We start from the raw sequence: 16,370 nt of genomic DNA on the forward strand, positions 1-16,370 counted from the left end.
TTGTGTCCCAAATCCTCTTAAGCTATCAGGAGACCTAAGATCTCATGATGCATTTAAATATCCACAGTGGCAGAGCAAAAGTGTCTGTCCTTTCAAAGAATTGAAGTGAAGCTCTTGATTTAAGGCATATATAGCTGCAGAAAATTATGCAGACCTACCCATGGAGTATATTAAGCCTGAATTCCTTTTTTACCCACAAACTGTCTTGGATACAAACAAGTCTATGCTTTATAATCTTGGTCAAGCTGTGTGGTTGGATTGTCTTTTATTTTTGATTTGAGATGTGGTAAGAATTTCCTTACAAGAAGTGTAATGAGAGGATTAAATTTAACATCATACACAGAAGACTTCTTGTTTCAAAGGCTATGACAAATCTATTATGTTTTAAACTTATTTTGATTTTTCAGTGATTTTAAAAAAAAATCACATAGATTTAAGATGAATATCTTTCCTTTGTTTTGTAAGGACTTTTTGAATTTGTAAACTTTTCTTATTGTTTTATTTAGGCAGTTGTGCTGGAAAGCAAGATATATGTCAAACTCAAAATCAGGTTTAGCTTGAAGCTGATTTATTTTCTTAAACTAGGCTTGGCTTGGGTGGATCATTGTCTGTAAAATAAAGTGTTTGAAATGTTACCATCTTCGTTAACTGCATTCAACTTAGGACACTTGTTAGCTTTCCCAACTTTGGTTCTGAACTGGCACCTTAAGAGCGGGGATTGTTCTAGTACTCGTTGATTCACGTTTGCTTAACTGCTGAGTACTCATGCACTTAAAAACTGCTTATTTGAAATTTCAAAATTATAGGCAAAATCCTCCCAGTATAAGTAGAGAGGATAACCACTGACACTGAAGTGGCATAATTCATGAATGGGATTGGCTCAGATATAAGGAGGAATAAATTATACTACTTTTTTCCCCCTCTATTTTCTTTTTCCCTCTATTGTCTTCTTGAAGGTTTTACTGTAAAAGATTTCTTTTTTTTAATATGAAGTTTAATGGTTTATATAAAGATTAGAGAAAGAAAAAATCTTAGGGAGCATAAAGGATCAAAGGAAGTCAAATTAAGCTAAGCTATGTAAGTTAATGCTATTGAGAATTCTCCTGGAATCACTAACTTGCTTGAATTAAAAGGTTCTTCATCCAATGTATGTGTAGACCTTACAAAAGAAAGCTCCTGGTATCTGACTTCTGAAGAAAATCTCAAGCTCAAAATTCTAGGCATCTCAGCTGTCAACTTTGAAGAAGTTCTGTGTTTTAGGTGAGAACTGTCAAGGTTAGTTTGTTATCCCAATTGGCTGTAGAGAAGAAAGGAAAATGTATGATCAAATATAACAAGGAAGTTTGCTTGTTGTATTTTTGTTCTCAATAAAGCCTGTGGGTCTCTGAAGTAAGAAACAGCCTCAAGCATGTGTCATCAAGACTGAGCTGCACTTCAAAGTCAGATTGTAGGCATGGAAAGAAATGCAGATAGAAACTGGCATGCATAGGGTTTTATAAGACTTAACAAGCAGTCCAGAAACATTATCGGCAGACCACTAACAGCCTGTATGGCTCTTGTATGCGACCTGCAAAGGCACTTATTTGTGTCTATCATGGACAGAGGCAGCCGATTATCAAGCCTGCAATTGCTGCAGGGTTTCTTTATTCTTTGTCACAGCTGGTTTGAAAATTTAGTTACTAAAGGGTAGAGCTCTCAGTAAGTCAAGGTTTTGAATTGCTTGTCCTTGCAGAGCTGCCAGCCCAGCCAGAGCCCATAAAACTCAGTAATAATAGCTTTTACAGACTTCATGTTGTTCTCTTCTTCAATGGAAAGTCATTCCAGAAGCATGTCCCTGTGTGAATTTGCATTTTTAAAGGTTGTGGGAGAGGGATCATCATATCTGATAAACAATGCTGCGAGCTGAGACAAGACACAGTCTGTTAAAAGAGGAAGGAAAGCTAGAGCTGCAGCTCGTGCAGGACCTACACTTGCCTCTGACCTGAGCCTTGTTGTGTGGTCTCTACGTATTTCCCATTTAATATGTGATATTTTAGGATCAAAACTCTGGCAGCCCTGGTCTTATGCAGTCTGTTTTACACATGTGAAACTTCATTTTGCTAGGAGCTACTGGGAAGAACGTGCTGAGCAACTGAGAACAACACTTTTGAGTTTACAAAAAGTATTTTTGAAAAATATTTCATAAGACTTATTAGACTTTGTTTTTAATTTATATTGATCAAATATTGCTCTGAATTAAGTGTCTTCGTTAATTCTTTTAAAGGCAGATTGTGGTTACTGGTTGATTTTTAGAAGACTTTTACAACTTGAATATACATGCTACAATGAATATAAAGAAAAAATTAAAGATGTTTATGTGTAGATTTTATGGCTGTTTTTATGTACACGCTTCTCAAGAGAATGAAAAAACAAGAATTCCCATGTATTTTTATTATAAGGAAGTGTGAGACAGCGGATAGTCTAAGCCTTGTGAAGGGTTCATTGGCTGCTAAATATCATTTTGAATATAAACACTTCTCACTTCCTCTCATCCATGCTGTGGGATATGGAGAGGTTTTTCTTTTGTACCTCCTTTACTTCCTTTTATTCTCCACTTATATGAATTTGCTGATTCTAAGTTGAAAAACATTCCTCTATTTTTCCTTCCTTCTCCCCATACTCCACCTTAAGCATCCTTCCTCCTGCATCCCACTTTCTCAAGTTGAATGAAAAGTGTGTTGCTGAAAACCATGCTTGTGGTACTTTCTTGAGATGCAGACAGGTTGGGCAAATGAACTCCAATTTCTTTCTCTTTCTGCATACCAGAAAAGGAGGCGTGTGAACCCAGGTATTCAAGGCCTCTACATATTCAGCAGCAGTTCAATACCTTTGAAGTACCAGATGTTGCTCCTGTATTTGAGATATGTTAGACTGAGAGTTGACTAGAATTCAATGATTAGGGCAGTTTTGAGGTTCCCAAGCAGAGCTGCTTCTCTCTATCTAAAATAAGGTGTTACCACTTGGAGATCACATAAGTTGATCATTCTAAAGATTTTTGTGGTACTAGCTATATTTAGTTCTTAAGAAGAAGTCTAGATACTTACAGAAATTGTTAAATTTTTCGGCCATTCTATTTTTCTGCCATTCTGTTTTTTCCTATTTTTTAACCATATGCTTTTAATGTTGTTCTTTTTTTAAAAAAAAAAAAAAAAACAACACCTTTGAAGCGTATTCATAGTTAGCAAATACAACTGCATGTGGATCTGAAAGACTGAGATGGATCCTTGTATAGAGTAGATGGTCAAGAGAGAGAGCAAGAGCTCACTGACCTCATAACATAGGAATTAAGGAATCTATGGGTAATTGTGGAGTAACATCTTCTACCAATATGCAGTAATGCACTGAATTTTTAGAGTAGAATTCACTGTAGAAAAAAAGAAATGCATCTAGAAGTGATGTGTTAGGAAGTCATGGTCTCATTAGATGGTTGGTTTACTGTTAAGCGTGTGCTAGTGAACATTTACTGTGTTTCGCGAGAATCAAGCTTCCTGGTGTGTTCAAATTTGTAAGGCTCAAGTTTTTTCAGTGGAAGGGAGTGGGGTCTGGGTTTTGCTTTTTTGTGTGTGTTTTTTTTGTTTTTTGCTATGACAGTACCAATTTACTGTAATAGATATTTGATTTTGAAAAACAGAAGAAGAAAGGATGCTTTTTGCAGCTTTTTGCTCCCCATATTGCTGTATTGGAAGTCTTAGAAGACAATAATGACTTTTTTGTTGTTTTTTAGTTTTCTTGGATATATAGATTTCTGCTTTCTAAAGCAAGGACATTTAAATAGCCCTTGAATCGTATGTTTCTGCTACTAAAAGAACAAGTAATCATGAAACAATTGATACTGACATAATTCAAAAAATTTAAATTCATGTAAGCAATAATATCTGTAGTAAATAGTATCAGGTTACTCCAAACTATCGTGGACTACTGCATGAAATTATAAACTTCTGAGAGAGAAGAATCACTGTTGTCAGTTGACAATTTTATTTTTGGCAGTTAGATATTTTAGCAGTTACGCTTTGGTTTATACTTTGTGTTTATGTACAGCCTACTTTGATTTTTGCAAGTCAGATGACTCAGGGCTCTTTTTTCCTCCCACAGTGAGTTCTGATACGTTGTCTACTCCTTTGGAGCATGTTTATCTGTGGTTATGCCAATTTAAAGTGGCAGTATCATAACCTATTTTTTGCAACCTCTGTCTACTGTTCCAGGTATGTTCAATTTCCTGAAGCGGTGTTAGCAGTTGGACCTCAAATTTTAACATAATCTTTGTTTTGCTATGTTTGTGTCCTATATAAAATTATATAGGTAATAGTATATAATTCATGTATAAACACAAGTAATAAACATTGTAAATAAAACTAAAAGAGCATATGGTGTGTTGTACTGGAGGAAAGTGAGACAGCTGATATAACTGAATGTGAAGTGCAGAGATCCTTGAGCAGTACCAATACAAGTCGGTAAGTCCATCAAGAAGAGTGCCCTTTGTACATGTCTATATTACATCTCTAGTAGTTTATTCATCTGAAATCAGCATAAATGTCTTTCCTTAGAATCACCATTTTTTAAACTATAACTTTAAGTTCTCTAATAGTTTAGGCATGGCCTTCATGTGTTTGAATAAAATATCAACAGAGTCTGAGAACTGTCATCTTACTATGTGAAATGGACTAGAAATGTGCTGCTTTACTGAGAGAGTATTCTTAATGTCCACTTTAATGCATCTAACTTCCATTCGTTGTGTCTATCTCAAAGCAGGTACTTACCTCTTCCCATTAATTTCATGCAGAACTCCAGACTGCTAACCTCAATGCTATAAATTGACAGAGCAGAATTCACATTACCTCTTCTAGGTATCTATCTTAATAATTTAAAATATAATCTTTTCCAGTAGCTTAGTTTATTCATTAAATAACTATGAACTTTATACATTTTGGTTAAAAGAACTAGAAAATGTGTCTGCAACTTCAGATTGTTTCCTTGTTGGTATTCAATCTGGAAATCATGTACTTATTACCCAAAGAATAAGCTATTTTCTTTAGGCGCTTTAAGGCAAGGATAAAGAGTAGATTTCTAAGTTATGTGCCAAAGAATTCCTGGATGATCATGCGTAGGAAAATGTTCTGCATTAGCTGAAATTTCCCCCTTATATGTGGTGGAAAGTGCTTTCCCTTGACTCTTTTGTTTTGAGTTTGTTTAAGAATGAAAGTCCTTATTTGTTTTTCCAATGACCCTTGACTGTGTTTGTCCTCTTGGTAGTTATATTTGTTTGAACATTTCCAGAGCGATAGATATTTACAACTGTCCTGCCTTGGAGCATGTATAATTTTGCCAGAGTGTCTTTCAGCTCTCTTCATTAGTTTGAAACCTGGAGAACATTCTTAACGTTTTTCTTAATTTTTATGATCCCTCTTTCTTCTAAAGAAATCCTCTTTTTTATCACAAGACCTAGTATATGAGTAGAACATCACAGAAGAGAATCCTGTATTGGGCAAAACTAGAGATGAATCTAGCCCTGTATCTAGTTTTTAAAAGTTGATAGCAGAGCCTAAGAACAAGGCAAGTAAAGAGTTTTACTTCTGGAGTACATTTTCTCAGCAATCAGAATCTGTGACTTGGAAACTTCCTGAGCCAGACAGTGGTTTAGAGGTGCCAAGTATTGTTACAGGTTGCCATTCACCTGTGCATGTTGTTGGCATACTCTCTTATCAGGAGTGATATGGCCTCTGTGCCCTTTAGTCTGTGCCTGTCCCCTAATTACTCTCCAATTTTTCTGAATTTTCTCTAAATAACGTTAACCCTGTTCTGGGGAAGATATTGGTCCATACACCTATTTTCTACCTGACATAAAAAAAAAAAAAAAGTCATTTCCTTTATGACTAGTAATCAAATTGCAGTGTTTCTCTATTGCTGTCTGAATAATTTGTCTGAATCAAAGCTGCTGCTTAGCAGAGCTGAGACAGGTCTCATAGTTATTTCATCCAATCACTCTGTGGTTGAAAGTCTTCTGTTTCTCTATCAGGAGCCATTCTGAGATTCTTGAAAGGCCTTATGGCTGCTTCTTGTGAGGAGTTGAACTTGATTCACATGTTTTTACGGTCAGCCATTTCAACAAGACAACTTGTTGCTTTGTCTGTCCTAAAACAGAATTCTTGGTAGCCACCATTTCATTAGGGAGGATGAGGTGATCTCGGCGTTAGTTACAGATCCTTCCATGGTAGTCAAGCAAGTGTCCTTGCTACCATATGTTTTCTGTTGCCTTACCAAATCACTTCTGGAGAGCAGAGGCATCACCGGGTAAGTAATACCTGCACTCTTTGCAGCCAAAACACAAACATCCATAATGCTTTGTGTCTTTTTTTTTTTTTTTTTTTAAAAGAACTAACTGGGCCTTAGTATGGGGATGGTATGAAGGCAGTGCTTTGATTAATTAGATTGGACTGCATCAGAATTGTGCCAATACCAGGAGCTGCCTCTAAAAATGTTTCTATTCCATATGACTGCAAGACAGTTGTCTAAAATGCCCTTAACACCTTTTCCAAGGACCAGGCTTATTGCTGAAAACTCTGAATAAGTCTGTACTTTATGAAGGAAGTCACAGAGAGGCTGCTGGTGTAGTTGTTGAGAACTGTCAGTAGGTGAACCGGACACCGGATTTCCCACAATGGAATGCACAAGTGGAAAGGTACTCTCTAGAAAGGCAGAAGAGTTGCCTTATTAAGCGATTGCACTTCTAACAGATGTGTTTTCCATATGTGCATTTTCTCCTATTCTCAGGTTACTGTGCATTCTGCTTTTGGGAGTGAAGTGTTATAAAGTGGGAAACATGCATTACCCCTTTTCTTCTCAGTGCAAATAAGCAGCAGCAGCAGTACACATCCGTAATGTACAGGTACCGCTAAGACAAAAGATTCCTGACAACAGCAGTAATTGAATATTGCTTTACATAGGTATGCTCCAATAGAATGTGCATAGGGAAAACATTTCAAAGGTTTTTAGTTAGTATACTAAGAAACCCCTTTTTAAATGTGTGCTTTGTTTGTTTCTATACCACAAATAAAGATGCAAGGTTTTAATAAATAACTTAGTTTAAAAAAAAATATATAGATATATATATATATATCTCAATATAAGCAGTAAGAAGAAAGCTGTAGATTACTTTAGGCTTAATTTCTCCATTTCTGAAATAAAGGGTTGTGGTTTTGACTTTCAGGAATTCATTCTGAATACATTTTATTTAGCTTTGCATAACAGTGCTAATTTTCTAGGAAGACCTTTTCATCAAAAAAACACTATTTTTCGGTAAGAACCAAAATTCAAAGGAATGAACAGTTTCAAGGCATGATTTCATACTCATTTCACCTTAACTATGGTTTGAAGGACAAGCGGTAGTGGCCTATTGGCCACATGTTAGGTTACTGTTAGTGTTTTATGCTCTGAAAAAATATGCTGCTATACTATATATAAACTCTGTTTACTGTAGCTCTTAACTCTATGATGCTTACATGACAACTAAGGAATCTTACCATGTGGCTTAAGAAAGTACTTGGTTATGGGGTCTGGCTATAGTAGTGGTGAATAGGAGCTGGAAGCGTGTGTTTCCTTATGCATAGTATCACAACAGAGTGATCTTGGTATCAAAGAATGTGCCAAACTTACAGACCACTATATGGGAGCATAGTCTGTCAAGTAAAATATAAAGCCAGTAACTTTACTCCCCAATTTAGATATATGTCTGCATGAAACATACCTTCTAAAAGCATTCCAGTTCTTTCACCTCAAGATTTATTGTATTGCAAGAAGATTCTGCTGATGTTATTACAGGATAGTATTATGCATTTAGTAAATATAGGGAGAAAAATGTTATACTTTTGTACTGACTTTTACTTAATAGTCCATACCTCTACCCCTAAAAGTTATTTAACTTTTCCTGTGTTAGTCAGCTTACAAATGGAAACAATTTCCTCTTTGTCTTGTGAAATTTATTATTTGAAATGACAGCAGAAAATGTTAGGAAAAATAATTTACAAGAGGGTAACATCTAAATGGAAATTGTATGTATTAGCTTAAAATATAAGTGAAAGATACATACTGTGAACAGCAAATTAAGATTGTGTGAAATTATGAATTTCTAGCTATGACATGCTAATGAATTAATGAAGCATAAAGCCTCTGTGGGGCATTTTTTCTTAAAATTATTGACAGTTTGACTGTGTTTTAGAACGATCCATCTAAGCCTTGCATTCTGTACAGAAACCTCTACCTAGCTTTAAAGGACTCCTGAGCAAGTAATAATTAGTTGTATCACGATGTAACTGCTGGAGAAATGAGTAGACAATTGCCTTTATTATTCTTACAGAATACGTGATTGTTCCATTACTTCCTGAATCTGAGCCTCTACTTATCTGGCTAATAGAGAAATGGTTTCTTCACTTTCTTCATGCTGAGAATTTAGTATGTGGTGATCTGTGAGTTATTTATTCTGCCTGTTTCTGTTTCATCCTGTGGAATAGAAAGAAGATGGTGTTTGAACAGAGCTGGCAGTCGGCAAAAAAATATGGTGTCTGAGTGTTCTTCCTGATGCCCTGAATGGGATATCAATTTAGGTAAAATAATATTTTATAGGATGGTAGTCCACCTTCATTTTCCGCAAGCGTGAAGCAAAGGAATTAAGGAACAATGTTTCTATAAAGAAGAGCTTTTAATTGGCCTTTACGTCTTAAAAATCACTTGCAACTTGGAAAAACACAGGCTGAACAGCTAAGAGACAAGTACATGCTTGTGCTAATGGCTCGCTCCTTCTCCCTCTCTAAAGAAATTTCACAGCCTTTGGCGACCAGTCCACTAGAAATTTTTTCATACTTATATTTTCTCATTATAATCAGAACAAATTTAACTTCTTAACAGTTACTCCAAATGTAACTGCAAAGAGGGCATGATAGTTTCAATATTGTGCTCCTTGACTCTGATAGAAGCCTTTGTATAGGTGATAGGTAGTAAATGCCTAATGAATCTGGCATATCAGACATATTTCATGGATGCACAGATGGTCTGTGTATATGCAGTTAGTGTAACGTATCCAAGCTTGCCAGATTTATTATTCAGCACAGGGCCTCTGTGGCAAGATTTGGTTGTGTGTAGGATTCTAGTCAAAGCTGCAACCAGAATGCTATAGCTCCAGAAATCCCATAGTTTTCAAATTCCTCCTGGACAAGAATTCCAGACAGAAAAATTGCATGTGAATAGGAAAACCTGACTGTGTGATATTCCCAGCTTCAATCACAGCAGCATGATGGTTAATTCCAGAATTGCATAGTTCTATTGAACAAAACTGTTCGTATTTTATATGAAAAATTGCCATTTGCAGTCTGCCAACTGCAGACAAGTCTGTCTATTGGCAGCATGTTCTGTTGAGCTAATCTTGTATTGGCTAACACAAGCTTTGAGAAACAGCCCAAATAGTTAGAATGAGAGAGATGTCTGGGTGCCTTTTTTTTTTTTTTTTCTCAAAACTGTTGATCAATTTTTGAAATCTCTTAAATAACGTAGAAGCTCTTTCTGTTTGTTTTGTACCTCGCACTGTCTTCTGTCTCAGGTGATTCACTGAGTATACATGGTAACTGTTATATGTATCTTACCAGATAATTTGAGACACTGGTATGTGATACGTGGCATTTGGAGTTCGAGTCAGATTTTTGTTTACTCTAGAGCTTTTCCATATGTTTCTTGTTAGCAGCCTTTTCGCAAACCTCTAGTCCCCCCAGAAAGGAGGAAAAGAAACCAAAAAACCAGTCTTAAATTCTGACCATAACAAAAGGAAGGAAAAAAAATAGAGATTTCAGATCATGATTTCATTATTTTTAGCTCGTCATTACTTTTATTGCCGTACTGGTGTTAAATTCTGGTCAAAATAAAATGGAAATGCTAATGTTTCTTTTGTCTGTTGTGATGCACTTTATTTTTTCCGGATAAGTTGTGCAATATTTTAACCAGGAATCTGTTCTTAAGACTGTATAATAATGAGCAGCAATGATTGATGTTATTCTTAATGTTTTCATTTGCATTTTCTTCTTTTCTTTGAAATTCATTGCAAATTAATGCTTTTATTACCAATTTTTTGTTTCTTGTTAATGTGTGATTTAAAAAAAATCTTGATGTTTTTGTTTTTTCTTTAACTCAAGGCAGCTTAGGAAAATACCCAGAAACTTTGAGGACTAGAAAAAACAAATTGGCATAGCTCAGATTTGGAAACGTTAGACCTTTTACTTAAGTTCAGCTTTACTGCCCAGTCTTCTCTGATATTTGAAGTTGCTTCAACAGATTCCAGTGAGCCAATACTAATCGTAGTGCTATTAGTAGTGAATATCAAAATATTCACTAGAAAGTTAAGCTCTGAAAGATTTAATTCCCTAGATTTAACTTAAACTTGAAAAGAAATATCATAACATTAGTAAATGACCAAGTATGATTGAACAAGTGTAATATGTAGTTGAAATATTGTTAATTGCTGTCTCTGAGAAAGAGCAGAAATTGCTTCTTAGGAGATAGGTAACTGCTTTTTGAAATTATTCTGTTCAGTGGTTTATTTTTTTAACACCAAATTTTGACAGGAAATCAACTGTATGTTTTAATTATAATGGTAATTTATAATAGTGAAGTTGTATCAGATTTCCAAATCATAACCTTTTTTAGGTAGCTGAAATATGGTACCACTTCAGCAAACCAATATGAATGGTTAATAGCTTGCATATTATAATTTATATCCTTTTTTTTCTCCTTGTCTGATTGTGGGCATTTGCCTCACTTTTGGGAGATGCTGGTGCAGGAATTCCTAATGTGAAATTTTGGGGATGTTTTAATTACAAACACAATAGCTAAACTTTCTCTACTTGATTTCCAAAGGAAAAGAAGCTTTATGTCTTGTCTTTGTCAATTTTTTCACCCAATATCTTTTGATCCTCAAAGCAAATTTGACAGGGGATAGAAGTAAAGGTATATGTACTTTTTACAAATTTGTGGAAAATAGTAGCTGGGTAGAGGAAAGAGCTCCAAATAGGTACTCTGACTGAGGAAGAGGCAGCTGTAAGTTCTCATCCTTAGAGTCTGCAGCCAGATGGTGAGATGGAACAGACATATTGACTAATGCCTTGGCATACTTTTAGCTCTGTCACTTGGCAGCCAAACAGGTGGTAGCTGTGGAAGGGAGCTGTGAGAGAATATGCTGGGGAATGTGTTGGAAGGTAGAAAGGCGCTGAAAGAGCCTGAAGGTTTTAAAGCTCAAATCCATAGGAAAGCAGACTTCAGTTGCTTTCTTGTTCATGGAGTAACTTAGTGACAACCACACTGAGAGCTAAGGTTTGTCCTTGTCCTGCCACCCTCATGTACAATCTTTGTCCTTTCCTTTTGCTTAGAGAGTTATATCATGTTTTCAGATACTCTATTTTCAAAAGAATTTATAGAATTATCAAAATGTTTCTGAGAGACATAGGCTGCACAGAGACTTGGAAATATTTAGCCTGAGTACTGGAATGATTTTAATGGAACAGTTGCAGGGTTTGTCTCAGTAGACAGTAAAAAAGAAGAATGGTGTTTTTGACGATGCTTTTCTCAGTTTCTAGCTTGTTAGTGACGGTGGTTGTGCCCCCCAAAGGGAACAGAGCCGCATTCTTGTAATAAAAAACATTACCTAAGATACTAGCCTGGTTCAAACTGTAAAACCAAAAATGTTACTTAAGTTCAGTTACAGCCAGCTTTGGCTTATTGCTTTTATGATTTTACGACTCTGTTTTCCTAACATCATGCAGTGATACCCCACATGAAATAGCTGTGCTCTTTCTCTGTTCCTCTTTCCTTTCCTCCTTCCTAACACTTAGAGTGTGGTCTTCACTTTCAACCTGCTTGCCAAATACACTGAATTTCTGTAGGTTTTTTAAAAATTGACAGCTGGGCAGAGGAAGAAGACATTGATACTGCTGCTGATGAAAAAGGAAGAAAAATTCACCCTTTTCCATTTCCTTTAACTTGCTTGGCAGCAGGAGAGAGCAGCTGGATGATCCATAGCTTCATGCATTTAATTCTGAACCCTAGTTCTATCCCGTGGAAATATTGCTTTGAAGGAATATAGAAGATAGAGAGGATACTGCACTGGGATTAAGGTCATTAGGGATATGAGACGGAATGGGTTTTTGTGATGGAAGGTTGAGGGTAACATGGGATACATGTCTTTACAAAACTGTCTTGCAGAACAAACTGTTTTATCCCAAAATGAAGTGGTTTAGAGCTTCAAAATGAGCAGATACATTTCTGCTCAGTTTTTTGATAAGGATGTGAAAGAAATCTTGTATTATTGTGTGCAAGTTGCAACTTACATGGTATGTACCTGCCATGGTTTATGGTGCAAGTTAGAATCATGACTTGGTAGTATTTTGTATTCTTTAAGCTTTCTTATTATATTTGTTATTATTTGACCATTAATATTGTTTAACATCTCTAGTATTCTTTATATTCGTGTGTTTCAAAGTACTGCATAGGGTAGGTAGATATTGGGGGAAGAGGCAGAGAGAACAAGCATGGAGATGGGGTGGTTACATCCTTTGACAAGATAACGGTAGAGGAAGGCATAGAACTGTCTTTAGAAGTACTCAGATAGTACTTTAGTACTCAGACAGGCTGCACTGCCTAATCAGTCTAAGTATTTGTGAAGTTTACTAAGCTGTTATCAAGCGGTGACAGTCTTTACTATTTATTCTTTGGAAGCATTACTTTTCCTTCTATTGCTAACACTAGGCTGCCATCCTCTGGTGAAAATTGTTAACTTATGTTTTTGTAATGAATTGACAGATTTTCACAAGAGAGAAACCTGTTAGTTTTAAAGTTTGAAAAGCTTAGAAAGAATATATATTCCTTTTTTTTTTTTTAATTTTATTAAAGGATTGTAATTATACAGAAATAGGTATTAGAGGCAGGATCTTAGAAGGATTTATATCAGATCTTTTTTCCTTCATCTCTCCCTTTTCCATAACATCAGTGCAGTATGTAAAAGTGTAGTTGATTTCTTGGCTGTTTTTCCCCCCTTGCTCTTGATTTGAGGTCCATTGTTCTGTGACTGAGGGATAAGAGACTTTCAAACACCAGTGCATTACCAGTAGTTGGCTAGTTCAGTTCATTGCTGCCCATATTCAGAAATCGTTGCTGAAGCACATTTTATGCTGTAGTGTCTATATTGTATTGTAGCAGTCACTTGGTTTTATGTCAAAATAAGACAAAGATACAAGGTGTATAAATGATTAGTTATTATTACCCACAAATGCTAGTCAAAGAATGATATCTGAAAATAGTGGAGGGCTGTTGAGCCTGATGGTTTCTTATAAGCCATAGATAGATGTCCTAAGAATTTGTGAAGGGATTTAAGAAATTACTGCCTTTCATCTAGGAATAATTCTTACAGGAGACTGATAAAATGAACCATTTGGTATTTATCTGGCTTAATGCAAAGTTGTCAGTGTGATTTAAATCACAGATGAAGCTGTTTAAACTAAACTAGCTGAATTTGCCTTTAAGACGATGAAAAGCTGAGTAGTTCATAAAATCCTTTAGAGGATATTTAATAAATGCCTGAGGGGGCCGCTATCTTGAAGTGTTGCAGTTTCTTCTGTGAATGTTAGGTGTATCCATGTACACTGAGTGTAGAAAGTGTTTCTCAGTTTGAGTGCATGGAAAACAGGAAAGGAAAGAAAGAGAAGGCAAGAGAGTTTTTAAGTCTTTAGAAGGATAAGATCAAGACTACAGTCTGCTACCTCTTAGGAATTTGCTACATGTTTTATAGTATGTTAGCATCTATGCATGGAGTGCCAAGGTTAATACATCACTTACAAAGCTTTTCTACTGTATTGACTTCAACAGTGTCCCACAATTTGATAAAACTCTAAGGGTATATCTGTAAGGAATTAGATTTGAAAAATATGATGCTTTCTAGGGACTGGGAGCACTATGCTGGAGCTCACAAGGATAGCTTCACATGAGGTCTGAGATGGAGGAACATTTTCTGTAGACTGTGTTAGGATCGTTGACTAGTCTCAGCCAAAACTTGGTTGCCTTAGGAGGCCAAAAAGCCCCAGTGGCTATTTTTCTTTCATGGGCCAGGTAGCTAGTGAGGTTTGGAAAAAAGCCCGAGGGATTTCCCCCCCCCCCCCCCCCCCTTTTTTTTTTTTTTTTCTTTCCTGGTGTATCAACTCACTTGTGGGTACTTGTCATCACAGAATCACAGAATGGTTGAAGTTGGAAGGGACCTCTGGAGATCATCTAGTCCAACCCTCCTGCTCAAGCAGAGTCCTCTAGAGCATATTGCCCAGGATCGCATCCAGGTGGGTTTTGAATATCTCCAGGGAAGGAGACTCCTCAGCCTCTCTGGGCAACCTGTTCCAGTGCTCTGTCGGCCTCAGAGTAAAGAAGTTTTTCCTCATGTTCAGATGGAACTGCCTGTGTTTCTGCCTGTTGCCTCTTGTCCTGTCACTGGGCGCCATGGAGAAGAGCCTGGCCCTATCCTCTCGACACCCTCCCTTCAGAGATACTTGTACACATTGATGAGATCGCCTCTCAGTCTTCTCTTCTGCAGGCTGAACAGGCCCAGCTCTCTCAGCCTTTCCTCATAGGAGAGATGCTGCAGTCCCCTCTTCATCTTTGTAGCCCTCTGCTGGACTCTCTCCAGGAGCTCCATGTCTCTCTTGGACTGGGGAGCCCAGAATTGGGCACAGGACTCCAGGTGAGGCCTCACCAGGCCTCATCTGTCTCATGGCCTCCCCAGGCCTCATCTGTCTCATTTTCTGCCTCATTGAGTAGAGGGGCAGGATCACCTCCCTCCACCTGCTGGCAACACTCTGCCTCATGCAGCCCAGGATCCCATTGGTCTTCTTGGCCACAAGGGCACATTGCTGCCTTATGCTTCACTTGTTGTGCACCAGCACTCCCAGGTCCTTCTCGGCAGAGCTGCTTTCCAGCAGGTCGACCCCCAGCCTGTCCTGGTGCCTGGGGTTCTTCCGGCCTAGGTGCAGGACCCTGCGCTTGCCTTTGCTGAGCTTCAGGAGGTTCCTCTCTGCCCAACTCTCCAGCCTGTCCAGGTGCTGCTGAAGGGCAGCACAGTCTTCTGGTGTGTCAGCCCCTGCCCCCAGTTTAGTATCATCAGCAAACTTGCTGAGGGTGCACTCTGTCCCTTCCTCCAGGTCATTGATGAATGCATTGAACAAGACTGGACTCAGGACTGATCCCTGGGGGGACACCGCTAGCTACAGGCCTCCAACTAGACTCTGCGCCATTCACCACAACCCTCTGAGCTCGGCCGTTCAGCTGATTCTCCATCCACCTCACTGTCCACTCATCCAACCCACACTTCCTGAGTTTCCCTATGAGGATGTGATGGGAGACAGTGTCATCCTTGAGAATTTTATGCAAAGTGCAACCATTAAGGTTTATTGAGAATGTAGGTAATTGCTTCCATGCTTGCTGCTGAGTAGGTTTATTATCAGTGGTTTGAACTGGCCTGCTTTGATGGGGTAGAGAGATATAGCTGTAACAAAAGTAAGCAGGAGCCTTCCTACACATGTTCAGACCTGTCCATCTGCTTAGATGTCTTAGTATTGGCAGATACAGTGTTCCTGTTGTCCACTGCATGAACTTCAATTAGATAATGAATTGCTTGCCTTCCTTCCCTGTTATGTTTCCTATTAATCCCTATCACTTAATTATCATTGAACAATGTTTTACGTTACACCATGACCATCTTTTAGTTAAGCTACAGAATTTGAATCAGCTTTTCTATTTATGTTGTTATTGCTGAGTTGATGCAACTAGTATGGAGATTGGTACATGAGATTTTAAAAATACATTTAAACTAGTGACTTAAATGTAGTGAATTTTCTGTTGTGCATTTTATTCTTTTCATTAGCCTTATATTTACTCTTTGACTGTAGTTGGACTTTCAGCTGAAGATTTTACTGAAGTCCATCTTTATCCAAGATGATATCAGCTCTTCTGAGCTGAAAACTTAGGTTCTACGAAGTAGATAGAGTTTGAAATTTCTTTGTGTTGTTCATACTTAACCTTCCTCAGGGCTGAACTTCTTTTTGTTATTACATCGCTACTTAACCACTCATCTTTACTAGAAGTCCCTCAAATCTTTTTTTTTTTTTTTTTTTTTTTTACTCTTGCAGCCTCTGGTCATTTACAATTTTCTGTCTCATTGTTTATCTATCTTTCCTTCACCTTTTTGATAATAAACATTATAAGCACTGAAACTCTTGTGGAACATTAAAGACTTCAGTTATGATAAGAAGGGCCATTAATTT

At 37.3% G+C, this 16,370-nt stretch overlaps 1 protein-coding gene across 13 annotated transcripts in view; it reads left to right on the forward strand.

Moving 5' to 3' along the window:
* Positions 1–16,370, forward strand: part of CENPP (centromere protein P) — a 160,555-nt gene that overhangs the window by 51,708 nt on the left and 92,477 nt on the right. For 5 of the 13 annotated variants that reach the window (XM_068907471.1, XM_068907472.1, XM_068907470.1 and 2 more), the window contains exon 7: positions 14,289–14,393. The exons of 5 other annotated variants lie outside the window; for them this stretch is intronic. In XM_068907471.1, coding sequence (XP_068763572.1) covers positions 14,289–14,393 — 105 coding nt within the window. Of the gene's footprint in view, positions 1–14,288; positions 14,394–15,248; positions 15,932–16,370 lie in introns of those variants that run through there. 3 more of the 13 variants (XM_068907478.1, XM_068907477.1, XM_068907476.1) reach the window with 3 other exon arrangements.

This window comes from Struthio camelus, chromosome 14 (genome assembly GCF_040807025.1).
Source record: "Struthio camelus isolate bStrCam1 chromosome 14, bStrCam1.hap1, whole genome shotgun sequence".
NCBI classification, from domain to species: domain Eukaryota; kingdom Metazoa; phylum Chordata; class Aves; order Struthioniformes; family Struthionidae; genus Struthio; species Struthio camelus.